Raw genomic sequence first — 27,461 nt, 5'->3', positions numbered from 1 at the left:
CCCCCCTGCTTCAGGCATCTGGCCCCCAGTGGGAAGGATTAGGTAGACAGCCTTCTTTTCTTTGTGAAGCTGTTTCATTAATAATGAGGCTTTAAAAACATTCAGGAAAGATGGAAGTGGACCAGGCACTCGATGGGATTACTGGACCTACGAACCAACCTTGAAATCTCTTGCTTCTGGTCTTCCTGTTCAGGTAGATAAATGTCTGTTGGTGGGGGTGGGGAGGCAGTGGTGGGAATACAGCAAACCCAAGGCCCGAGAAGTGAGAGCGGTGGGCTTCATGAGACGCAGTCTAACGACTGTGGAGTGAGACAGCCTGGATCCCAAGCCCAGCCTCCCTGCCTCCCAGCTGCGTGGCCTTCAACAAGTTGCTTTATTTTTCAGGGTGATAACAGCACCTACCTCAGGACCAACAAGATAATGTGAAGCACAGCACCCATCACATTGCTCACATTTGGTAAGTGGGAACTGCTCTTTTACTGTCCCCCTTACTGCAGGTTCCCCAGCCGAGTATCCACCGGCTGAGTTGTTCTCCTGGGTCCGTAGCACCGCATGGTGGGCAGCCCATAATACTGGTTAAGGTTGTGGGCTCTGGAATCACACTGCCCAGGTTTTAGTCTCTATGACCCTAGGTAAGTCATGTGCTTCAGTTTACTCCCCTGTAACATGGAACTAGAGAGCTACTTCCTAGGTCATAGGGAGGATCCCACAAGAAGCTAAATACTTAAAAACCTAGAAAAGAGCGTGGCATGCAGGAGACACTCAGTGCACGTTAGCAGGGTCTTTGAATGCCTAAGGGTTTAAGAACGTGACAGTCATTGCTTCCTGAAGACATGACTGCAGTCTTGGTTTGGACACAAGTGGCATCCCCAATCAGGATGGAAGATCAAATCCAGTCACCATGAGAAGAGGATGCCTGAAGTTCTGTCTAGAAGGCGGTGAAAAGGAAGTCACTTCATTTGTCATGATTAACCATTTCCACACCCTTCTTTCCCTCCCTCCTTCCCTCCCACCAGTTGGAACTCATCCCTGTAGACTGCCGGAACTGAAGAGCTTAACTCCATTTGTGGACTTCATGCTTCCCTAGCCCTCCTCCCTGGTCCTCTTATGAAAGTGCTCACGGGCTTGCAGGAGGAGTACGTGGTCCTGAGGATGCAGTTGCACGCCAGGTGTGGCAATGGGCGTCCTGATGGGTCAAAGGGGGCAGTGATCTCCCCTGTTCCCGAGACCGTGCTGAGTATTTCCGTAACGCACCTCTAATATCCAAGAGAAGCAAGATTTTTATAGCGAAACTGGACTTCTGTTAAGTAAGCTATTTGGGGACTTAATTTCATTGCCCTTGTGGTATCCAGAAATTGTTGATATTGCCTTACTGGGAGGTAGGTGGTGTTCTGCAGGAGGGCTAGAGGGCAACACTTCAATAAGCAGAGGAAAGGGTTTTTCAGGGCTTTCTAATGCAACAATGACACTGGCTAATACATGTGTATAAGTGGACAGTAAACGTGGGTGGCCAGTCAATGGGAGGATCAGTTGAAATGGGGAAATCGGCAGAAAACTACAAAGGGTGGGAGAGGTGGGCTCCGAGATCCAGAAGCAGGGCTCCTTGGGGCCTCCGCTCTTCTGCCTTGACCAAGGCATGGCTCTGCACTGGGCTGACCATGGACAAGTCTGGCTGGGAAGCTTCTGCACTGCCTGGAAGAAGCCAATATGGAAAGTATTGACACCACCCCCTTCCCATCATCCCACCTCAGCCCCTCCTGGAGTTAAGAACTCATAAAACATAAGAGGGGAAGGAAATGTTTAAACATCTGAGAGCCTGTGGATTTAGGGCATTTGTCCTTCCCTTCTCTTGCTCCTATCTTATTTTGAGACTGGGAGTTCCTTCTAGGGAGGCATCTTTGGCCCTGGAGAACTCAAAGGGTGGATCCCAGAGGAGAGGAAGCAGCAAGTGTTGGCTTTGGCTTTGCTCAAACAAGACCTTCTTTTTCGATGATCCAATCCAGTTCTCCAGAAAGGATTAGGCAGGCATTCTGGGCAGAAGAACTGCCTCGGAGGGAAGATTGTGCCTTTGGCCAGCGTGTGCTCTATCTCATGAGAACCAGACAGTAGCAGACGAGGCACAGAAGGGCGAAGTCCAACAGAGCCAAGCATCCCCTCTGGGCCCTGGTTGGCAGGAGTTCTGATTTTTCTCAACTACCCGAAAGATCCTGTTACAAAGAACAAGGTCAGGCCCAAGTGGAGTGTTCTATCATTTTGTTTTTAAATTGTTTTACTCCTATGTCTTTTTTTCTTCAGTGGTAAAATAGAACCTGTGTAAAGTCCTCAATGGCACGAGACTAACATCTGTACTGTAAAGGAGGTGAGATGTTGCTGAAGCTCTCGTGCCACAGTCAGCTCAGTCGACATTGCTCATTGCCCTAGTCAATTTTACCAATTTTCCTGTCAAAGGGTTCATGCTGTGGGCCTTAGCTTTAGCCTATTGTCGAGAAACCATTTAATTGAAATAAAACGTGTAATTTGCTTTCATGAACATTTTATCATGCCAAAGAAAACAGAGTAGGTAGTGCGCTCTGCTTTAAGCAAACTCAATATATGAATGGATTGACAAATAAAGTAGGGGCAGATTATTAGCAAAAAGGTTCAATATAATTAGTAACAACAAGCTTTCCTGGTGCATTTTTAAACAATTAGTTTAATCAGTTCACACCTGCCTCACTGTCACATACGTAAGAGCTTGCTTTCTGAGTGCAGGTCTATTTCCTCGGAAGATCTCCTGGTCAAATGTATTACAGCCAATAGGAACAAGAACAAAATAGATGTTCTGATCCCTTTCCTTTCTATTCAGCTTCCATCAAAAAGATACCGGGCTTCCCTGGTGGCGCAGTGGTTGAGACTCTGCCTGCCGATGCAGGGGACACGGGTTCGTGTCCCGGCCCGGGAAGATCCCACATGCCGCGGAGCGGCTGGGCCCGTGAGCCATGGCCGCTGAGCCTGTGCGTCCGGAGCCTGTGCTCCGCAACGGGAGAGGCCACAGCAGTGACATGCCCACGTAAAAAAAAAAACAAAACAAAAAAAACTGAAGTTATTTGGGCAATTCTTGCCCTAAAGTATGGGTAGAGTTGTGTTAGATACAAAGTGAGACAACAGGAAACATTTTTTAATGAACAACAAGCTTTCACAGAGACTGTCTATATCACATTGTTATTACAACATAGATGAGCTGAAACTTCTTTTGTACAGATTTAGAGTAAAGAAGACCCTAAAGAGACATCAAGCATATAGAGGTAGTTGAATAGCAATATGGGAAGGAAAAAAAGGCATTATCTTAATTCCCCTTTCAGCTCATTACAGTGCAAGAGTAAAATGGCTGCTTAACAAACAACTGGAATTACAAACACAAAGACACATTTGCCACTGTTTAAATGGCTTGCTGGATATTTTAATCCTGGCATTACTGAGAGCTGCATAAAATGACGGAACTAGTTTATCTAATAAGCTTACGATGCCACATCGAACTATTTGCTCTCCTTTGATTTTGTTGTTGTTTATTATTTTTGCTTTGACTATAGATAAATGTCAAGCAAGTTTTAAAATGATGCATAAGCTACAGTGTTGCTTTGTAAACTTTAAATGGCTAACACAGTCACGAAGCAAAAGCTTGAAAATGACACCAGGAACAGAGATTACAGGCACTTCTCTCTCAAGGTTAATTTAGCTCATTTGAAAATACCCATTTGTAAAGGAAAATGTCTTCATTTCACCTCTGGATGTGCATAATCCAGATTATTAAATAGTCGGACAGTGGGAGCTATCATTCTAAGAGGAACCAAACGTGTACATTTTACTTGGCTCCTTTTCCTTCTTTCTGCACTCAGGAAAGGCCACAAGTTGCAGCCCATGCAGCTGGCTGCTTCTCAGAACTGTCTTCTATCAAATCAAAACCTCATTCCTCAAGCCCAAGAATGGGCTGAAAATCTGTCCTTTCCCCTTATTTGGGCTGCCTTCTATTTGCATCTTGATTACATATCTCTGCTATGATTCTGCCTTAGGAAACAGAAATGGATGCAAAGTCAACATGTTGGGAACTCAAGGAATGAGTCCCTGAATAAAACTCCCATCTTGGAAATGGAGTTGGTGAGGGGAAACACAGGCCCCAGCGGGTTCCAGTCCATCAACAGTATGCGATCTATTGACAGTAAGAGACTTCTGAGTGCTGTGAACCAGCCTCAGAGCTCCACTGCTCCAACAGCCAGCCACAGGGGACTATCTGAGCCCAGTCCGGCTCCACAGGCAGAACTGGAAGGGCCACATGTGCAGTGATTCCATGAGTCCCAGCATGCTGCAGCAGCAAGGGGCTAGAAGCAGTCGGCCTTCAGAAAAGGCAAACTGTTGACACAGTCAGTTCTCTACCCCACTGAGTAAGGAGCAAGCACTCTTTTCTCCAAGTTGTCTACAGAAAATTAGTTTTATCATTTTTCATTTTCTACGTTTTGCTGGTTATTAGCTAGCAGCAATAGTACAGTACAAAGCAGAAAGGCGTAATGTCTGCTTGGTACCTAATATATATACACACATGTACATATATACACAAACACACTCATATATATATATATATATATACACACACACACACACACACACACATCTATATACATACACACATACACCTATATACACACACACACACACACAGAAAATAACCTACTAGGAAAAGACTAGGTAAATCACAATAAACAGGAAAATTAGCTGAATAAATGGCACTAACTACCAAGGGGGAAGTCTTGTCCTTCTGGCCTAGATTTAACTTTATTTTTTTCCTGTGTATACTCTTTATTCCCAAGCTTTGCAGCAAAATCAATTTACAAGCAGTGAAATAGTCATGTCCAATTGATTACCCCATTCAAGTACATATCAAAGAAAGCCAAGGCTTAGCCTTGCACTTTGCCTCCCACCACTACTGAAACAAAAGCTTGCTGTAAAACATGTGAAACAGTCCAAATGTGTATCCAGGCTACTGAGAGAAAAGTGCAATTCTGCCTAGCCAAGCTACATTTGCTGGAGTTAGGTCCTCTCTTATCAACGTGAAATATTCTATGATGTGGAATTTTATACATTTTGGAGAGCAGGAAGTGATGAGATGGTTATTCTAATGGAGCTAGAACTTAAGGCTTTCGTTATATCAGAAATTCTAGACCTCCAAACAACACTAATTTTTAGCCCTCTTGAAAGAGGAAAAATTTGCTGGTATGGGATTCTCCCTTACCTCTGACCCTAATTTGTCTTCCAGTCTTTTCATTTTCCCAAACAGACTTGGCCCCCAAAGGCATTACATGTAAATATTTCATCAAGTTATGGTCTGAAAATCAGAGGTGTGGATTCCCCCAACCAAGGTTAAAGGAATTGGAAATGGGTATTGTGTGTAAAGGCAGGGTTTTACGCCAATGTAGTCCCCTGATGATATTCTGTAACTATGAATAATCTAATCATAGCTACTATTTGTTGAATGACTCCTATGTGCTAGGCACTATGCTAAGTGATGTATATATATTATCTCATGTGATGTTATAAGAACCCTACGTGCAGTATTTATCCCCACCACTTGCTAGTTGACAAACTGGTGCTCAGAAAAAGTGAAATCACAAAAGTAACACATCTAGCAATCCAAGACACTTATGACCCTTTTCTTTCTTGCATTTACACTAGACAGTAGGAAATTACTGTCCTAGGACTGCGTTATGACCACATGGTTGGGCACCAGGTGGGAGAGGGAGCCTTTCATCTCCTCCTACCTGAGCCTTGCAGAGTTTGCTTAGGCAGTAACCACGCCTATGCTTCCATTCTTTACCAGCCCAGTTGGGCTCCAAACATCAAACCTGGTAACATAGTGTTCTGACAACACGGTGTTCATTAAGAAAGTGCAGAAAAGGTTATTTGGTTTCTGCTTACATGAATCTCTTTTTTGTTGCCTGGATCATCTCATTCTCCCTTTTCTGTTTCTGGCCACAGGTGGTGATGGAAGAAGTCAGACTGATTACTTGAGGCATTAACCTCTAGCGGGAACAGAGTGGATGGGCTGTGTGTGAGTCTCGCACTGCAGCTGTCCAGAGTCACATGGGGGGAGGATAATTTGCATGAAGGTAGGAACAACACGATTCACTTCTTCGCTGTCCTAATCTTTTCACTCTGTCATTATAACACTCCTGTTTTCAGGTTGTCCTGGCACTAAAGAAATCAAACTGGCACTAAGCAAGCTAAACAAGACCTCACTCTTACCCCCTTTACCACTATTCTTCCCCTGTATTGAAATCTTTGGCCCATCTCAGTGAGGAGGAAAGACCGTGTTTAGGTAAAATCATGGATTAATGGCTTCCTTTGAAAAGATTTAAAAGCCAAAAAGATAGTTTGAGGGTTTCTTAAAGGGTTCTACCCTCTTTCCTGGCTTCTTTACACTTTTAATAATGAACCGTCCTTCATCAAGTGTTTGCACACACGCTAGCCAGGCCCTGATCCTCAGAACCCTGAGAAGAGGTGATGTATGGAGGCTAGCTGGGCATGGCTGTGACACGCCAGACTGAAAACCTCTGAAGGGTTAAATATTATCCTGCCTGAAAGTCCCATTACTAACTGCCCTGGGGAGAAATTAAGATGTAATTAGATTGCTGAAATAAATGCCTATAAGAGATTGTAATAGAAGACACTCCTCTAATTCCTCTCTTGATTCCAGGAAAATAATTCCTTCATCCTGGCTCTGTATGACACATAGAAAATGGATTACTTTTATTGTACCCTGGCTTATTCCACAACCTATGCCAAATCCCTTAAGTCTTTTATATTGTTGGATTCAAACTGAAAGCAGAATAGAATCTGTAAGGATAGATGATCTTGGCATGATTCTGAACTTCCTTTAAGCATCCAATGGGATAGATACAAAGATGGTTCAAGAACTGGGATCAAATGTAGCAAAAACCGTTAAAGCAGAAATTGCACATTTCTGGTATTGTTACTTCCCCCTAGGTACATGGTAAACCACATCAATAAATAAAGCAGTAGTTTTCAGTGATGCCCACTTGAATCGTTACAAACATACATGTAGCAAAGAAGGATACGGTAGCGCAGAAAATAAATTATTAACACAGAAGAAAGTATGAACACTATTTTACACGATGCTATATAAAGTATGAACCATTTGGAATGACACCTCAAAAGTCAGTGAAATAACGCAGCAACATGATTAGTAACTGGGCATCACATTTCAACCACACAGTCATTCGTCTATGAAAGACAGAAAATTAATGCAAGATCACTTTAAACTTTGAGAAAATTTTTTTTCTTCTGGGCTCGTAGACACAACCTCTGCTGTGCATGTAGCTGTGCAGCATGTCAAGAAGCATCTTAAGAAAGAAAGTTTCAAACAGGTCACATTCTTTTGGCCTTTCCACTTAATTTCCTTCTGATCAATAGCAGGCTAATGCCTCTGTTTGATACTCCCTTCTAAGATGTTATTGCGATTAGGTATATTTACAAGATGACTCCCCCACGGTGGGGAGGGGAGCATGGGAGCTCCTTCTCAGCAATCCACTCACTAGTTTTGGTTTCGGGATATAAAGGCCAGGACTCGCCGAATACCGTTCAGTCTATCCTTTAGGGACCTCATGGCTAGGAACGGGAGCTGAGCTCGGCTTTCCAACGGAAGAACCGCTAATGTCCACCAGCACCAGGCCGGGCCATTGGGGTTGATCTGCAAGAGAAATGCAATGGGTTCGTCTTATTCCTGTGCAAGTGATCCTAGCCTGTAGGCTTCCAAAGTTGCCAGGAAACATCCCAGGTGGAAAACTGCTTCCGTGTGTGGCAGGGACTGCTAATTACCCCCCATCTCTATTTCCCTTTATCTTAGCTGGGCATACAGCCACCCAGGGGGTGGGGGTGGGAAGGCTACGTTTCTCAGCCTCCCTTGCAGCTAGGTGAGGCCATAAGACGAAGTCCTGGCTAAGGAGATGTAAAAGGCAGTGATAAGTGGAACTTCTAGGCCATGCTCTGGGAAAGGGGCATGCACCCTCACTTTCCTCTTTCTCTCCCCTTCCCCTAGCTAGAACACAGACATACTGATGATCAGCCTTCTTCAATCAGGAGGATGAGGGCAACACTCAAAGGGCTTTGTCAGGAAGGAGCCTGGGTCCGAGTGATCTCACGGAACAGGGATGCCCCAGCCCTCCATCTCTATGACTTACACTCTCTATCTAGTTTAAGCTACAGTTATTTTGGGTAGTGGTTAAAGCAAACACATCAATTTCCTAACAAATACACCACACCTTCTAGCCAGTGTGATTTTACAAGCTGAACTGTCTACTACCGTCGGCCCTCCATATCTGTGGATTCAACCAACTATGGATCAAAACTGGTTGGTTGAATCTGTAGATGTGAAGCCTGTAGACGCAGAGGGCTGACTGTACTCATAGCACTACATAATTGTACAGAAGGGATTTTGGTATCCATGGGGCCTCCTAGAAACAAACCCCCATGGATACTGAGAGACAGCTACTCAGCCTCTTCCACCTCTTAGATTCTGTTTAGGCCCTCTGGCCTGAGGCGTAGAGCATATGGGTCTGCAGTTCTCATGACCCCTTAGGCTTTTGCATGTCTCTTACCTCCATTTCCCTGTTTCTGGCTGAAGGCAACAGAGTCCACATATGCCAGCTCACTAAACGGGGCCACGGCTAGCTTCTCCCCTAAAACCAGAGCCTATGATTCACAGCCCCAAAGCACAGCAATCCCACTTCGCAAAAATCCCAATTGGAAAACACAGTCACATAGAAATATATTCCATCCCAGGTTTCCTCTAATAAAGAGCTTCCCTATCCTACAGTGATCCTGCACCAAAATTGTTTGTCAGCAGCGTCCCAGGTACACATTGCAGACACTGGTGACTTAATTTCCTGCTAAGCCCCAAATGAGCTTTCTGCCCACACCCTTCAGAAGGTTGGCTTTAGGACTGCAGAGAACCACATTCTACACGCGGGATTGTTTGCTTCCAAACTGGTCACCTGATTCTCCCACAACCTTCACTGCCTCTTTGCTTCTCTGTGCCTCTAGCTCCATTTGGATTCTTTTTGTCCCTCACTGCAGTCTGTAACGTGTTATCCCTCCTATGATGAGTTCTGAACGTTAGATCGCCATATCCTGAACTGTATTTCCCAGGATCATTAACAAAGATGTTTAAGCTGATGTGAATACACGTGGTGGTTCCTAAGAAACCTCTTGCGGAGGCTTAGAACATTCTTATTGACGGGACCGCTGGGGCTACAGCACTGACTCCATCAAACTGGATGGGTTTTATTTTTTCTGCTGCTGCTGTTGCCAAAGCAACAGTCCTAATAAGAAGTGAAATGAAACCCAAGATTTCGGCTTTCTGTGTCACCGAGCCCTTAGGAATCACACGGTGGCACCTGTGTTTTGTCCTGTGGAAGATGCTGTTACCATTGCCGATCGCTATCTTCTGCCTGACTAGGGGAGAATGCTTTCCAGAAGATGAAGGGGAACATTCAGCTTGACCATGAGGTTTCTCAGAGCTCTGCCGTAGTCCTGAGTCACAGTGGCCCAGAGCCAGGAGCTGGATCATCTGGAAGCAATGGCCTTTCTCCCTCCAACATTCACGATGCAGCGCATTAGGGAACAGACTGGTGTTTTACAGCCTCGGAACGCAAGAGGAAGAAGGGACTTTAGACACCTCCTCGTCTACCTCCCTCATTTCAGAGATGGGCGAAAAAGTCAGAAAGGGGAAAGGACTTAGCCGAGGTCACACAGCTAGAGAAGTAAGTAGGACCAGTTTTTTGGCATGGAAGTCAGAATACACATATTCTATTTTACTATTGTGATAAAGTCAGGAATGAGTACAGGGAAAGAATCAAGGAAGTTATGGAGGCGATTATGTAGGAACCAGGTCAGAATGTGGAAAGGTGATGGTGGGAAAATATTTGACTAAGATATCTCCAGCCTTGTCCTAGAGAGAGTATTCCCCGATGTACACCAGGCAAACAAAGCTTGGTGAAACTTAACTATCTCCACTTTCCTGGAGAGCTTCAGATCTACAGCTTGATCTCTCAAATGGACCTGTCCCTCCGGGAAATAGACTGATCCAGTAGAATCTAATGAACTCTTTTCTAGTATAACTCAGCCAAGGGTAAATTTAAGGATTGGGTCAGTTTTCTCAGGAAAACTTGTTCATCCCTGATGAGGACAATGGCAGGGGTCTGGACCTGCAGGGCTAAGCGTGGAGGGACCTGGGGGTGAAAGGTTTCTGTGATCCTGCAGTTGGAAGCCTGTAAGGCGGCTGGCCCTAGCTCCTCACTCCTTGCTCCTGCAGCAATCAGGGAGAGAGTTATGAAGCCTCCAGGAAGTGGCAGCCTTTGGTCTCAGCTCCCTAGGTACCCTTCTCTTAAGCCTGGCCTTTTGTGAATCTTGTCACCCTAACGCATCATCATGGTGGGAATCTGGACTCACAATTAAAGGTTCTTCTGTTGATGGTGCCTGTGTTCCCATCCTCTCACTTAACTAATCTCTTAAAACCTGTCTTGGATCCAAGTTCCTACTGCTTTACTTTAGTTCCTCCAGTTCTGATTTGGGGTCCTTTTGTTCTTACCCATGATGCCTACTGCCCGGCCAAACAAGACCGATTCGGATCCATCTTCCTCTCTACGCTAAGTTTGCTGGGTGGAAACCACACAAGCATCTAATCACAAACCCTAGGCTCTCTCATCTGGTGGGGGTGACTGATTACAAAGAGACATTTTCATATACCTGGGGATCAGCATCTTTCTCTGGCATTGGACCAAAATGATTGAGTATCCGATTCTTCAGAGATGATTTGAGTGAATGAAACCATGATGACGCTTGCTCATAGACACAGTTATGTAATCCCATGAGCTCAGCACAATCCTCTCCTTGAACCTGAAAGTATCAAAGTGGAAGTGAAGCATTCTGTACCTTCTCCCTCATGCCTAGAGCCCCTTTTGACACCTGCCTATTTGAGCATCCATCCTGTCATCCTACGGGAAGACCTGCCCTTCTTGGCTTTCTCCTGTGTAGTATGCGAAAGGCTCCTCAGCCAGAGGGTGGACTGTGTGTAAATATTGCTGAGGGTGGAGGACACAGAAAGGTTCAGCTGGGCAAATGAGCTGAAACAGCCAGACATATAGAAAACCAGTGATGCTAACTGGCCTGAGTGGAGGCGTGCTGTTAAACTAGGTTGTGCTTGTTCACGCCTCTCTCCTTTTCATTTTTTAAACATCTGCTTTCCCGCTGCTCCCCGGGAAGAGAGGGAGCAGTGTCTGTGTCTCCGTATGTAACTTTATCTTCCAAGTCAAATACATTTATTCGTTGAGCAAATGTTTATTAATCGTGTACTATGTAGTGAATGTAAATATAAACGCTTATGGGATCATTTACCTCTCCTTCTACCCGTTAGTTCAGAAAACCAAGGATTAACTGGACATGTCATCTTTCTGCCTTACGGGATGATGCATTATTGGGAAGGGCTCTTGGCCAGGCTGCACATTTAAAAACAGACACGTGCATGTGAATCTACAATTATCTCAAAAGAAAAAGGTTTAAAATATAAATAAAGCAAAAAATAAAATACATATGTATAGATCCAGCTCCGGATCTTGGCATCCCTGGCAGAGACCTAACTCCTATGCTGAATGGGCCCCAGGGTTGGCCTGGCTTGGCATCTCTTATGCATGAATATAAATCGGCAACTAAGCAGGGAAAGCCCAGACAAGGGGCGCAATCACTGCCATTCCACAATCGAACAGCAACCTGGCAGCACTCAATGTGGCAGCAGCAAATCGGTGAGAAATCCCAAGGCCCCCACCCATGCCCAGAAATCCTTTTGCGATCATCTTGGTCTGCCAAGCTACAGGGCTAGCTTGGCTTCAGGATTCGTGGCACTGGCCACCCTCACCTTTTGGTCTTCAATGTACTCGATGTCAGCTGTGTTGTAACCATCCCGCTGGCCCTGATGGAGGACCTTGAAGCGCCTCTTGCCTATGCTGTCGACCACTGAGCGGCCATCAGCAAAGAATTGAACATTTCTGATCTCTAGGATGCAGCCATATTCTGCAAACCTGTTTATGGGGAATGGACTCAAGAAAGTAAATTCTTGATGAGCTGTTTCCCTGGCCTGCGCACCTCCCCCCATTTTTATAACCCCATGCTGGGCCTTGAGGGACTTCCGCCTCCTTGCCTGTCCCAGAGTCTATAGCTGCAATAACACCACAGGCAGTGCCTGTATGAGAAAAAATTTTAATGTGTAACTGCTACCATTTATTGTACTGTGCTCAGTACTTTATGTGCATTATTAACTCACCAATCCTCCCAACAAACCCAACGAGGTAGGCACTATTATTGTACCCACTTTACAGATAAGGAAACTGAGTCACCGAAGGTTCAGTAACTTGCCCGAAGTCAAACTTGCTCCAAGGATGGAGCCAGAATATGAACCCAGGCAGTTTGACTCCAGGGACCACACTCCTATAAAACACGTTTTAGACTATATACCACCTGTTTAACAAAAGGTTGATCCTGGGGTTCCTTTAAACAGGCAGCCTCTCACACGGTAAACTAGGGGCCAGAGGGACCCTGATCCTTACAAATGCTCCTGGGAGGGCCCCAAAGTAAAACAAAAAACCCTTTCCACCCAACCTCCCTTTACTTGCATAGCTCCTCACTTACCTTTTGACAGGATCTCCAAGGCACATGCCAAACTGTCGTGTGCCTGTCTCAATGCATCTACGAATCATCAGACGGTAACAAGGCTCAAAGATGTGCAGGGGACAAGGAACCGTGGGATATGCCATGGTACACACGAAAATAGGCACATTCTTATTTAAGCTGTCAGGAAGAGCAAAGGACATGCATCTCACAGCATTGAAGCAGAACACAGAAAGGTTGGCCAAATTTCACCATGTGGTTCCCCCGCAGGAAGGCAAGGAGACATCAAGTTGAGGCTGATAAAAAAATACCAAAATGCATCTGGTGCAGTGGGCTGAATCCCATTATCCGGTGCACAGGTTAGCCTAAGGGCTACGATTAAAATTGACCTTCTACACATTCTAATTTGGGTAATGAAGTTCTCTAGTACCTTAACATTGTCGGTGATAGTTATACCTCATACTTTTCTTTCTTTCTTTCATGCTCTCCACTCCAAACAATCTCTCCAGGTGTCTTGCTGGCAGTATGGGGAAGGGTGGTAAAAGTGGACCCAGCTCTCCAAAGGAACGGTAGGAAAATCTCTGCAAGACCCCTGTGAACATCTCACATATTTGCAAAGCCCCCAGAGGATCTGCATGGCAGGCCCAGCTGGGAGGAGGAGGGAGCAGTAGAGGGCAAGAGTCATCTAGCCCAGTGATGTTCAAACACTCCTGCGTGTGCAGCAGAATCACCGGAGGCCCTTAAACACAGACAACAGGCCACTGCACCCCCCCCCAGAGACACTGGTGCAGCAGCTCTGAAATCCACACCTACGAGTCTGCCTCTCAACATGTGCCCACGAAGACTCAGACACGTGGCCTGATGGGGAACCACCAACCGGGCCAGCTCCTGCTGGATCACTGTTATTTTATTTGTCTAGTAAATCCAATACAGGGACATCTGAACATAAACTTACCAATAGATATATAAGATCACTTGCCCAAATCTCAAAAGGATTAAATTTAGGATTCCTTTTAAGAGAAATCCACCTAGTATATTCCAGTGTTTGCCAATCAGACATTAAATGGTATTTGAGAAGAGGGCCCAGAGAGACTCAAGGTGAACTTAAGAATCAGAAATAAAGATAAAGGTGCCTTGAGTAGATCTAATATGTTAATGAGCAAAGAACGATTTCATTTCTGGCTCCCCAGCACAGCGTGTTATTCAAAGTGAGAGGCACAAACAAACCGGTGGCAGTTTAGAAATGTTCTCTACAGGGTGAGCACAAAACCAGAACAGCTTTTGCCATCGGGAACTCTGCCCCCAGAATGCTGTGAGAATTCCACCAGGGATGGGGAGATGGGGGGTCAGCAGTATGAGAGACAGAAATTAGTGATTTCCTTCCTGCTTTTTCTGCTAGGTGAGTTGTTCTTCCAGCCAGGCAGAGAGCTTGGAGCCTTGCTTCTTTCTCCACCCCCACTCTCTACCTCTCACAATACCTGTGATGGAAGAGGAAGCATAGTAACAAGCAGCATTCCTACTATTGCTTTTATTAAGTGCTTACTACGCACTAGCTCATCCGACCTTCGTAACAAGTCTATTATTATCCCCAAGTTACAGATGAGGAGACTGAGGCCCAGAGACGTTAAGTGACCTGCCTAGGGTCATGAAGTATACTCACTTTGTGGCAAAACTGCGTCATAAGCCCAGGTCTGGCTGATATCAAAGTTCTTAACCTCATAGAACCTCCTTATGTACCTGAAAACCGTCTTCTGGATACAGCTGACCCTTGAACAACACGGAGGTTAGGGGTGCCAACCCTCTGCCCGGTTGAAAATCAGCATATAACTTAAGAGTCGCCCTCGGTATCCGAAGTTCCTCTGTATCCGCGGTTCTGCATTCGTGGATTCAACCAACCACGGATCGGATAGTGTAGGACTATAATATTTACTACTGAAAAAGATCCACGTATAAGTGGAACCGCGCAGTTCAAATCCATGTTGTTTAAGGGTCAACTGCACTTCATTAAGCCCCCCTGATTAAACTGCTCCAATAATTTGGTATCCGTGATACCCAGTTACTAGTGCCAATATGTGACCTGGTCAGTGGTTCAGCTTAGGCTTCTTCAGTGGGTGCTGGTAAATGAACAACTGGCTTTCTGGGGATGGAGCGGGTAAGCCCTTGTTACAGCGTTTGCCGATTTCTGCGGTGTAAATACTCTCACTGTGGCCAATTTCAAGCTACCAACATGGTATCACTAAATGAGGAGTTAGGAGGGAATGTACAGCAATGTGCATATGCATACTTAGAAAGTTCTTCCATTTCCTCTTCATAAAGCCTTCTTCGTTCCTTGAGTTCTTCTGGAAGGAATTTAGCTATTAGCTCTTCCATTATGACATTTTTACTGTATTTTCTTGATGCCAAGCACTATACGGGGAACAAAGCAATTAGATATTATGCAGTCATCAGAAAAACACAAAGCACTTCTGATGTAATCAGTAGAACAGTTAAACGTCCCACATACTGGAGTAATTTAGACCCACACATTGGCAGCTGATACTATCATAGTGTATATATTCTCTGGAGGTTAGAGTTTAGCTTAAAAAAACCCCACATGCAATGAATTACTTTTATAATTAGAAAAATTATTTTTAAAAAGGGGAAAAGACCTGCAATGGAGTTTTAAAAATGTCATAGCTTTCCTACAACGCTGAAATTGATTGAGATCATATTCTTGTCAAAAAAGGGAGAAAATCCTTTCCTTTCCTTTCCTTTTCCTGATTATTGCGTTTATAAGCTCCCAGAAATGGTCTCCATCTGGGATACGCTGAAAGTCCGTGGTCAAAAGGTTCAGGGAACTAAAAAGCAATTTTCAATTATTGATCCTTTCCTGCTGTGCCCCACTCCCAACCCCACCCCAATGCTTGGGCTTCGGGATATTTCAAGTCTATATATTATATAGTTTTTTCTCCTCTAACTTTAGTTTTAAAAAGAAAAGCTATACTGGTGATTTCATTTGCCTATTTTTTTTTTATAATACCGTCTAGGTATCACTGGATTTATGTTATAAACCCTGATTTCATAACCTAACTCGGGCTCAGTTGTCAATTGTCACTATTACTCTCCTCCCAAACACCCCTAGTCCGTGCATATCCAGGGATCTGTAAGGAGTGGGTTTGTGTGAACCAGGCAATGGGAACGAAAACATCTGCAGAGAACTGCTGGCTATGGAAACCAGCCACACAGACCCAGCAGGGGGAGCTCCTGAGTATAAAACGGCAGGCTTCAGACATTTTTTCCTTTCCCAGTACGGGCTACGTCTGCCTATTCCGCAGTGAACATGATCGGAATAAGATATTTCTCTCTCTGGAAAATGGTGCAAGTGTGACCCTGTGCGAAGACACAGAGATAGATGGGAATATCTTCTAGCCCCTAAGTCCAGGACCTCACAGCCTCTGCCTCCACGATGCCTTCTCAGCCACTGCCATTGCCTGGCTGCAGAAAAACCGGCTGCTTTGACCAGTCCCAGTCTTTGGGGAAAAGCAATGACTCAGGAGGTAGCCTCTCCAAGAAGGAGGTGACTCCTCCGCTGATGCTGAAACAAAAACCCAGTAAACGTACATACTAAAATTTTAACGGCAGCTTTTCCTTCTTTCTGTTAATCTGAATGTTGTAGTGTTGCCACAACACCAATGTATTATTGAAGTATAAGGACCATGGGCTTCTCACCTACAATCAGGACAGCAAATACCACGTCTTCACCTAGGCCAGATATGACGTTGACCCTGCCCCGCAGCCCAATACACAGCCTCAGGGCTATCCTGGATGATTATTTCACTCCCTTCCCTTATTTTAAATGTTGGGGTGTTGGGAAAGATTGACACATGACTCCTCTGGATCTACATTCACCTAGAGATAGTCTTGCATCATCTCCAACCTCTCCTCAGGGACGACAGGGGTCAAGGAACATTTATACTGATTGTAAAATATGGCACACAAGTCCCTGGGGTGGGGGGACAAGATGGATGCCCAGATCTGCTTGTGCTATAGAAAATTACAGCAAGTCCATTTGAAAGACAAAGGTGGCAGTTTGGGTGATTCATTTTAGAGAATCTGGAAGACCCAGAGATTTTCCAGCAGACAAATGTCTGCTAATAAGTACAGTGGCAGCTGAGGAGTGGGGCAAGGACCACAATGAAGTTCTGTGAGGTTTTCCTGGGGACCTGGGAGTGATCTCTTCAAACCGCAGAATAAACATTGATGATAAGGAGACATCGGAGCTCATCTAGTCCAAGCCCAGGGAGGACAAAAGATTCACCCAACATGACAGTGAATCAGGTGCCATGATGGGATTAGAACAAGAATCCATGTTTATCATCATTTTGATACTTTTGTTTCCAACACAAATTAATTTCACTACTGACAGTTCATATAAAGCTAGATGTTGCCTCATTTCCCTGGAGGACTTTGTGGAGAGGGGAGGGGTGGCTCTAAGACAGGAGAAATAAATGGTCTGAGGGGGTGTTTTGCTCTAGCACAGTGCAGTGGCTTGGGATCCAATAGGATGCTATCTTCGTACCCAATTCCCAATAAGCTAACCCAATCAAGAAAGAAAGAACGTTTTACCTGTGAAAGACCATCTTTGCACAGTGGGCATTTCGCATTGTGATCTAGGCATCTTTCAAGGCATTTTAAGCAAAAGGTGTGTCCACAAGGTGTTGTGACTGGCTCATAGAATAATCTGAAATTTAGGAATCAGAAGGCAAGAAAACTGCAATCAGACCAAACATGAAAGACAGAGCTATTCAATGTTCAGGTGTTATAGTATTATTTGGGAAATTCTATGTGCCGGGGTGGGAGGGGGTTCTTTTTCCTTTTTTTTAAAAAAAAAAAAAACCCTGCTGTTGTTGCAGTTCAGAAAAGCATTTGCTTTTTATTTCTGAGCTGGATTTAAATGCATTAAATTACGCATTTATTAAAATTTAGGACATAGCTAGATCATTTTGTAACATTAGTTCTAGTCAGTCTCTTCCAGGGCATCCGCACTTTTTTCCCTGTCAGGTCCTAGAGAAATGAAGATGAATGCCCAGAGTGTCTTGAATAGATTCCATTCTGAAATACTTAGCCAACCTGTTCACCCGAATATATGTAAACACATAGATAAACAAACACACACTCCCATATTTAAGTACTTTCTATCATATTACACTGGACAAAGACTAGGCTTATTTGCTAACCGTGATTCCATTTTTCACCTAAGCAATGTTTACAGCCTGAAGGATCTCAAAATTGCACCTGTAACAAACATAACTGCCTTTTACATGGATGGATCATTTTCCTAGGGACAACAGAGTAATATTATTAACGTGCTTACTGATGGATAGACAGACAGACACATACATATATACATGTGTATGTATACACATACTTTAATTAGATCCTATTTTAATTGTTTTGCAGGAGCTATTTTTTCAAAGCAATCTGAGGAGCTCTTAAAAAGCGGTTCTGGGGGCTTCCCTGGTGGCGCAGTGGTTGAGAGTCCGCCTGCCGATGCAGAGGACACAGGTTCTTGCCCCGGTCCGGGAAGATCCCACATGCCGCGGAGCGGCTGGGCCTGTGAGCCATGGCCGCTGAGCCTGTGCGTCCGGAGCTTGTGCTCCGCAACGGGAGAGGCCACAATAGTGAGAGGCCCGCGTACCACAAAAAAAAAAAAAAAAAAAAAAAAAAAAAAAAAAAAAAAAAAAAAAAAAAGCGGTTCTGTACATTCAGAGATTCATGGATTTATTTTGCTTAAAGAAAGGCTCACCTGCAGCAGGACCACTGGATGGGGGCAGCTGAAGATGATGCTTCAGAAGCGGAGCTCGCACTCACCAAGAGGACAGAAAGAAGGGAAAGACGCCTGACCAGCCTATTTTGACCTCACAAGAGTGTTCAGTCGAGAGGAAGAGGCTGCAGGCTGCGCAGCCCCCTCGTGTGGCCAGGAGGTGCATCAGCAGCCTGGCCCGCACAGCCAGGCTGAACAGAGGAATCACAGCGTCAGAGCTGAAAAGTGCTTGAGAAAAAAATCGAACCCGCCCATCAGAATGAAACTGAGATCCAGAGGGGATGAAGTGGTTGATCTAAGAGTACACAGCCAACTGTTGGCAGATGACATGGAAAAAGAAAAGGTACACGACTTCCCCTTCCAGTAGTGTGCCTTTTCTGTCAGAACAGTGATTCTCAACCCCGGCTGTGTGTGAGAACAACGTGTGTTGCTTTTTCTTTAAATAGCTTTATAGATGTATTATTGACATAGAGGTATAGACTGCACATACTTTAAGCGTACAGCTTGAGAAGTTCTGACACACGTACACACCCACGGGGCCACCTCCACAACCAAGATAATGAACATGCTTGTCACCCCCAAGTGTCTCCTTGTGCCCCTGAGTAAACCCTCCCTCTTGCTCCTCCCCAGACCACCGCCCTCCCACCATCACCTGGGGAACTTTAAAAAACTACAGAGGCCCAGGATCTCGCCTACAGAGACGCAGATCAGTTGGTCTAGGGTAAGGGCCAGGCATCAGGATTTGTCGAGCTCCTGGGGTGGTTTTAACGTGTAGCCAGGGTTGGGAATCACTGTATTACACAATCCTACTAACCTCTGCGTAGGTGAATCTAGTCTATCGGTCTCCAAACCTAATTAGCAGAGTCCCAGGTGGAACTTTAAAAACGCAGACGTGGCAAAGTCTCACTGGATAAAGTTTACAATTCAGGCGGTCAAGGGGAGGAGCAGAGATTTGATATTTTTAACAAGCCAATGAAGGTCTGGGCTAGGAGAGAGATTTTTCATATATTTACTGTTTTCTACTTTTAAAATGTTATCAACCTGTTTAAAAAGCAGTTAATTTGTTTAACCGAGTTAATAAATTTTAGTTACTAAATTGGTCAAAAAGTAAAATTAATTTTCAGAAAACCTCTTTGATGAAGGTCCTAACCAGTGTACTAAGGCAAGGAGAAAAAAGTTTGAGGACTTAAAAGGGGAAAAAACAAATCTGTTGTTATTCACAAATGGTATGATGATGAACTTAGAAAATCTAAAAGAATCGATAGAATGATTATTAGAATTAATAAGAATTGATAGAATTAGCAAAGAAGCTAGAGAAATACACACACACACACACACACACACACACACACACACCATTCAATTGTAGCTCTATATACCAGCAACAAGCATGAGAGAATACATTTTTGAAAAGATGACATTTACAATTGCTTTTGAAAATTGAGTGCCCAGGAATAAATCTAACAAAAGTTTATGAGACGTCTATTGAAAGAAACTGTAAACATTTCATTGAAAGAAAGTAAAGAAGACCTAACTGAGTCCCAATAAAAACCCCAATGGGTTATTTTACTTGTTTGTTTGTTTTTGTGGAACTTGGCAAGTTGATTTCTAAACTTTATAAGGCAAGGCAAAGGGCCAAGAAGAGCTGAGACACTTTTGAATAGCAGCAATGTAGGAGGACATGCTCTACCAGACATCAGAACTTACTATATAGTGATTAAAACAGAGTAAGACTAGCACAAGGACAAATAGATCCGTGGAATAGAAAAGAAAACCCAGAAATAGACCGAGACCCAGATTCTTGATTTATGACAAGTGTGGCACTTCAAAGCAGAGGGAGGATTTTCAATACATAAATAGCATTCTCAATAATGCTATCCGGGATAGTTGGCTATCCATAGGGGGCAAAGAAGTTGGACTGCCTCTCACACCATACACAAAAAGCAATTCCATGTGGGCTGTAAAAATAAATGTGAAAGGCAAACAGTACAGCTTTTAGAAGACAAGATAGAACATCTTTCTGACCTCGGGGGGGGAAAAAAGATTTCTTAAACAGGACACACACACGAGAAAGCTAACTGTAAATGAAAAGATTGATCATTGTTACTGCATTAAACTTAAGAACTTGTTAGCACGTCGAAAGGTGCCATTAAGAGAGCAAAAAGGCAAGCCAGAGCGGGAGAAGATATTTGCAGCACACGTGACTAACAAAGGACTTATATGTAGAACATACATAGAGCTCCTACAAGTCAGTAAGAAAAAGGGAGATAACCCAATCAAAACTGGGCAAAGAGTTATATACGCACCAGCAGACATAAAAACTCTTCATAGTAACGTTGTCCATAATAGTCCTAAACTAGAAACAACCCAAATATCCATCCAGAATATAACTGATTTTGGTTGATTCATACAATGGGACACTATACACTAATGAAAATGAACGAACTTCACCTACATGGAATAACATGGATAAATCTTCATCCTGAGGAAAAGAAGCCACAAAAAAAGAATCCGTTCTGGATAATTCAACTTATATGAAGTTTTTTTAAAAATAGGAAAAACGAAATTACACAGTTTAGAGATACATACAAGGGTGTCAAGATAGTGGTTTCAGTGTCGGGGGGGTGTCATGATTTGGAAGGGGCACACGGGCAGCTTCTGGAGTCCTGGCAATGTTTTATTTCTTGGGCTGAGAGGGGTTCCATGAGTATCCTCTTTACAATATTTTGTTAAGAGAATATATTCATATTTTTACATACTTTCCCACTGTGTCTATTTCACAATTTAAAGTGTTTTTCAAAATTGAGATTTGCAGGCTGATTTTGGGAACTACTGCGGTGATCTAACTCCTAGAAGCAGCCAAAGCAGATGATCTCATTTCCTCAGTAATTTGAGACCTATGAATCTGAATGCTTTTTATACATTACTTGACGACGCTAACGATGAAGACTGACTGATGAATCTGTATCTGCAAAACTATTTTTCTTGAGAATTTCAAGCCTTTTGTTCATTGAAGAATGTAATCCACATACAAATAATAATGATATAGCTGGCCAATTAATTGCAATAAATACTGACAATTAATGAGCAGATGAATGAAACAGACACAGAAGGATACAGCAACTCTGAGCAAGAGCTATGATTAAAATGCTTCTGATCTCAGTGGTCACAAACAAGAATGCTGCCACAGATGCTGCATAATTATTGCTTTGAAATAATTCAAGGTTCAGATGCTTAGAATATATCATCTTTCAATACTCAACCCACTTCTATATTCAGGCTGACTGAGTAAAGTGACTGGGGACAGATGGAATATATTTCTCTCGCTATCCTGGATGTGTACAATACTGTTTTTCACATAAATTAACTTTATACAGTCACAGGCAATAATTGGACTAGCTCCGTTTTACTGTTGAGGAAATTAGGACTCAGACAAGTTAAAGAACTTGCGCAAGGTCACACAGCTAGCTAATAAGCAGCAGGGCTTGGGATTCTAAGTCACATGTGAGTCACAAGCCCATCTTCCTTCTCCACTACCTGACACAGCCACAACTGTTGTGTTCATCTATATCTAGAACACATACCATCCATGTACATGTAGATGTACACACTCACACACACACCCTTTCCTCTCTCCCTCTGTCTCTCTCCCTTCCTTCTCCCCACTGCCAGAGAGAGAGAAACTCTCTCTGTGTAGATAGAGCTAGAAATAGATATATACTCAAATCCCTCTCCCTTTTATTTACCAGTTTAGGTAATGATTTCGGAAAACACTTCAGGGGGGCATTTATAAATCAGAGTAGGGCCAGATTTTCTCACAAGAAAGCATTTTACATTGTCACAGTGATGGAGTAAACAACAGTAATAATAAATGCTTTCAGTTAGATGTCAGCCCGGATAAGATGTTTGGCTTGTCTGGAAATAGCTATCTTTTCCCACCAGTTACATCCTTGTATTGTGCTCTTTTGCTGCTATCAAATGAGAGCAAAGAGGGAATGAGGAGGAGGGAGGGGCAGGGGGAGGGGGAGGGAGAGAGAGAGAGAGAGAGAGAGAGAGAGAGAGAGAGAGAGAGAGAGAGAGAGAGAGAAAGTGAACTGAGCAGCTAAAACTAGGTTAAATATAAAGCTTTTCATTTCAATTGACAAAGAGGTCACTGGGCCATTAGGTAACTGGTTCAAATATCAAACATTCTTGCTCCACATCTCAAAATATCCTTGTCACCCCAAAAGTCCTGCTCCACAGCAGCCCCAGAGGTGGCCCCCAGGGCTAGGATATCTGGAGCAGGTAAATCCCAAGGGAGGATCTGCACTCACTAAAGACTGAGGGGCAGAGAGAGTGACTTCCCTCAGCACAGCTCTCCCCGTCCAGCAAGGGATCCAGCAAGGGAAACTCGGAATGGAGACTGGAAAGTTTCTCATTAGCTCACCCTCCAACAGCTGTTCCATTCACTCTCTCCACCATTCTCCCTGAGGAATTTATAAGCCCCTCTGGACTTTCCCTCTAGAATCAGAACAAATAAATTCACACTCTAACTTGTCTTCTACCAACGCAGCACCACGGCCACTGGATTTCATTCTAGAAACCTGCACAGGAGGTACAAATGTCTATAGTTTCATGACCCGGCAGATTGTTTGAAAATATCTACCCTTAAACCCTCTCCACCAAAGACACATGAGGGTCATAACGGAACGTAATAATAATCCTAATAACAATTTAAAAAAGAAAAACACTGAAGAGAGATAGAAACAGGAGCTTTTCCAAGACTGCAATAATTCAAGCTAAAGCATATATTTGAAATGGCCTCTGTCAATATGTGATTTCTGACTTGGAGACAAGCCCTGTTGGAAGGGGATCTACATGCTTTTGAACTAGGGCTACAGTTGTAAGAGCCTTGCGATCAGAAACGTTCTCTAGACCTGGCAGGCTTCTTTTCACCATAAAGCAGCTAGAGTCCCACCCACCCCACCCCCGGCCGCGGTAACTTACCAGCCCATACAATAACTTCTCCAGGCAAAGATGGGTTTTTGCTTTGAAGTCTCATTTAGAACAGAGGGGCAGGATAAGGGAAATAATGGCTTTTAAACTCAGAGCGAGCCAACTAGAAGGGGGTCTTATCCTCTTGGTGTTTATTTCTTGGACCAAATTTCTAACCCTTCTCTGAAGCTCCCTGTTGAGATCAGGGACAAACAAGATGAAAGGGAGAAAAGCAGAGGAAAGGGAACAAAAGAACTTCAACCTCAGGTCTTAGCCCTCAGGGAAAACACAAACAGGATGAGTCTGCGTGTTTGATTCTGCGTCCCCGGGATGCCGGGAGGAGTGTTAAGGAGGATAAGTACACCAAAGACCCAGGCTTTCTGAGTGAGCTGAATCAAGTCTATCAAAGTCTGACATCTGAAGGACCACGGCTCACATCGCGGGCTGAGAGCCACAAAGGCGTTATTACCTGTGGAGGCCCATTTGTCTGCTTGGAAGACAAGCAGACAAATGGCACGACCCACCTGCTATGTTGTTGTGAGGGGGAGGGGGAACTGGTTATACAGCCCATCCTACCCTCGCCCACTCCACCTAAACTCAGACAGTATATGGAAGGCTTGCTGCTACCTTCTTTATCGAGTCTGTCTGAGCTTATGAGCAAATCTGACAACTCTAATTTTTTTAAGAGAGAGAAAAAGTATGTATTCGGGTAATGGCTACCTTACTCATTTTTATCCAGAGGACAAGAAAAGTCATTCCGAGTATGCCTGGGATTGACATGGAAGGCATATGTGCTTGTAAAGGGCAAGAAAACCTCTGAGGAGCCTCCGCTGGCTGGATCCATCTGTGTGGTGGACCGAAAGATTTTTCTTGACCTCTCTTCTCTTGGTTCAACCATTTTAACAACTTTTGTGCAAATATCTCAGCCTCCTTTTAAAGCTCTTTTGGGGGGAATAAGGCACACTTGAGAATCTACTGAAAGCTGTGGACCTCGTCCTGGAAAACTCACACACACGCACACAGACACACACACACACACACACTTTTACATATAACTGCAGGGAATTCTTAGATCTATTAGAATCCATAGATAGAACCCCCTCAGGGGCCCATGGACCTAAAGTTAAAGAACCTCTGGTCTAGGAAAAAAAGTTAACGTTTATTGAGTACTTACTATATGTCAAGCACTATTCTAAGTGTCTTAAATAGATTTTCTCAATCATAACAAGCCCATAGAGCAGGTACTACTGTTCTCTATTTTACTCATGAGAAAACAGTGGCAGAGAAAGTCACCTGCTCCAGGTCAAACAGCCAGTAAGTGGCAGAGCCTCGGTTGAAACCCAGGCACCCTGGCTTTGGAGCAGCTCCTCTTAGCCACAAAGCCACAGCTGTGAAATGAAACAAGTGAAAGTCATTTCTTTGCACAGACCACTACTGTTGCAGTTTCCTTTTTGTGTATGTTGGAGGGTGGGCAGGCATGTGGATAATTTGTGTGTCCAGAGGTCTGAGAAAGTAGAGATGACGTGGCAGTGGGTGGAGGAGAGACGCTTGGCCAAGTGGTACATGCCCACTACTGACTGCTGTGCAGGGCACAGAACAAAAACTAGTCAGGCCCTCTCTTGGCTTCCAAACAATAGGCCTGTGGTGCTGACACTGGCCCTTGAGCTTTGAGACCTTGATCAAGTAGCCAGTTGAGATTAGTTCCAGGGTCACAAACTTAAACGCCTACAAGGCGCCCGGAAAGCAAAGCAAATGTGAGAGGAAGGCAGGTATAAGGCAGTGGCCATGGGAGGGGGGCCGTGACCAACTGGAGTGCGTGTCCTGTCTCAAAACATTCACAAGCCCCCAAATCCCGTGAAGGCCGAACAAAAGACATCCAGCCTGTGTGCCATCAGTCTGTGACCTCTGAGTAGACCGTTTCCTTCCCACTCTCTAGGTGTTTCCAAGTCAGGAGTGCGGGGAATGCATTCTGTAAGCAAGGGACACAAGCTAGCCCGTGTGACAGTTAACGGCGTGACTTCCATTTTGTTAGAACCACGCTTTTCCGTGCTAACCGACCAAGCAGTAGTTCACTAGCAGACAAGTCCCGACACCAGAGGGGAAGAACACTCAGGCAGTGACAGTACACATCACATACCTCATACAGAGGGAGCATTCAAGGTCAGAGGCGTCAAAAGATGCGAGTGGAACACTGAGAGCAGGTTTGGCCCCTGGAGCAGTGGGAGGATCTGTGGTTTAGAGAGCAGAAGTCAGAGCTGAACCAACCTTGGTTTCACAAACAGCACTTCTGAGGCAAAAGAACCCAATTATTTTTTCAGCCTGCCACTCTCACCACCTCCCAGAGAATTGATTTAGTGGCCACGTGAGCCACTGAGAATGGGGTCCCCTGAAACAGGCGCTCACGGGCTTCCAACAGTCCCATAAAGAGACGCGCAAGTCAGGGACCGTCCGGAGCCCTGCGGGCTTCCTTCAAATGCAACAGGTGCCTCACTCAACAAGCGGCGGCGGCAGCAACTCCGCGGACTGAGCCAGGCCTTCAGAGCTGACACTGAATCTTGGCACTGCCAGCCGCTCTGGGAAAGGTATCAAGCTGTGGCTGCCGCTTCTCAGATGCCTGCCTACGGGAACACGACTGGGAAGGAGCGGAGTGAGGCCTGATCGCGCTGCCCTCGTCCTACGTTCCCGGAATGGGGATGGGGGTAGCCAGAGGCTGGCCTGGAAGGAGGTGACACCATCGAGGGCATGAGATGTCACTACTGGACGCTGTGCTCTCACAGAAGCCCCACAGGCACCCCGGAGGCGGCAGAGCTGAGAGCTGGGCCCCGTGCAGAGCCGCGGAGCCCTCCCGTGGAGGGTGAGGGACCTCCACATACTGGTGAGCCGGGCCCTCCTCCAAGCCGCTTGCCCCCCGGGGAGAGTCCGCACCTGCCTTAGACGCTTTCCTAGGCACCTCGGGGTCTTGGGGTTCGATTTGGCAGCGCTTCCTTTTCTTCCCCTGGCATTTGCCGGTCTTGCTGGAGGCAGCTCGGGCAGAGGCAGTGGCCCCCGCCTCCTCCGCTCCGTCCTGGTCTTCGGGGCCGTGTTGCTGCCTGTCCCCTTGCACCGGCACGAGGTTCACCGGGCTGCCTCTGTGCCCCCCGGCTGCTGCCGTCTCCTGACCAGAACAATGTGGGCGCTCCAGCGTTTCCTGGAAAGGAAGAGCCGAACATCAGGATCTACTCACGACCAACGTCATCCTCTGATACTTCTCCCCAGGGGCACAATGAGAAGATACCGCACAGTGTTGATCATCTAGAGGACGTGTAGCTTAACTGATGGGCGGTCACAGGGCACAGGCAGGCCCAGCTGGGGCGGAGCGGAGGAACCTCTGTCCGAGGCAAGGACAGAAAGGCGTGTGGGGAGAGAGTCTTTGGGCCGCGCTGAAGGGGGGAATGGCAAGTGCAGTGCCAGGCCCTGCTCCCCTCCAAATCAGTCCCCAGTCACTACCTGGGGGAAACCAAGGCATGCAGTACAGCCAGGGTACATCCAGCCACTCAGTACTTCCTCTCACCCTCACTGCCATTCCGGGCCCTCCTCGAGCCCCACACCCAGCTCCCAAAGAACTTTCGGGAAGGCTCTGGCACAGGTGTGTTCACAGGCCTGCCGAGTGCCCTCACGCTCCAGAGCTATGTGTTATACTGCTCAAACAAACTAGGGACAAATTAGTCTTTTCACTAGATTTTGGGTGAGAAGTCTGAAAAAGAGACAAGATCATTTGGCAAAACGATCCATAATGTCTCTAGACTTTTAAAGAATTTTTGTCCAGGAGAAGGATCTAGAAAAAAACAAATCCAATGACAAGGTGTTCATGCAGGTTTACCTGGAGAACCCCTCTCTACTCCACAGCCACAGCACATGGGTCAAAACGCTCATGCTGTTTTCTCCCCTCCAACTCCAACCAAAAAAATTGGTAGATAGATGAAAAATGGGCAGTGCA

At 45.1% G+C, this 27,461-nt stretch overlaps 1 protein-coding gene across 5 annotated transcripts in view; it reads right to left on the bottom strand.

Moving 5' to 3' along the window:
• Window positions 1-3,136: 3,136 nt before the first annotated feature.
• The window catches only part of LONRF3 (LON peptidase N-terminal domain and ring finger 3), a 36,605-nt gene continuing 12,280 nt past the window's right edge, over window positions 3,137-27,461 (bottom strand). For 3 of the 5 annotated variants that reach the window (XM_032619796.1, XM_032619793.1, XM_032619797.1), the window contains 8 exons: window positions 26,411-26,672; window positions 25,623-25,713; window positions 17,314-17,428; window positions 14,993-15,114; window positions 12,730-12,888; window positions 11,960-12,140; window positions 10,795-10,944; window positions 3,137-7,738 (listed from right to left, as the gene is read on the bottom strand). In XM_032619796.1, the coding sequence (XP_032475687.1) occupies window positions 7,583-7,738; window positions 10,795-10,944; window positions 11,960-12,140; window positions 12,730-12,888; window positions 14,993-15,114; window positions 17,314-17,428; window positions 25,623-25,713; window positions 26,411-26,672 (1,236 nt within the window). In that variant the 3' untranslated portion in view covers window positions 3,137-7,582. The remainder of the gene's footprint in view (window positions 7,739-10,794; window positions 10,945-11,959; window positions 12,141-12,729; window positions 12,889-14,992; window positions 15,115-17,313; window positions 17,429-25,622; window positions 25,714-26,410; window positions 26,673-27,461) is intronic. The other 2 variants (XM_032619794.1, XM_032619798.1) reach the window with 1 other exon arrangement.

This window comes from Phocoena sinus, chromosome X (assembly GCF_008692025.1).
Source record: "Phocoena sinus isolate mPhoSin1 chromosome X, mPhoSin1.pri, whole genome shotgun sequence".
In the NCBI taxonomy this organism is placed as follows: Eukaryota; Metazoa; Chordata; class Mammalia; order Artiodactyla; family Phocoenidae; genus Phocoena; species Phocoena sinus.
Note: the sequence above shows the minus strand (reverse complement) of the source record. Positions and strands in the feature narration are given on the sequence as shown.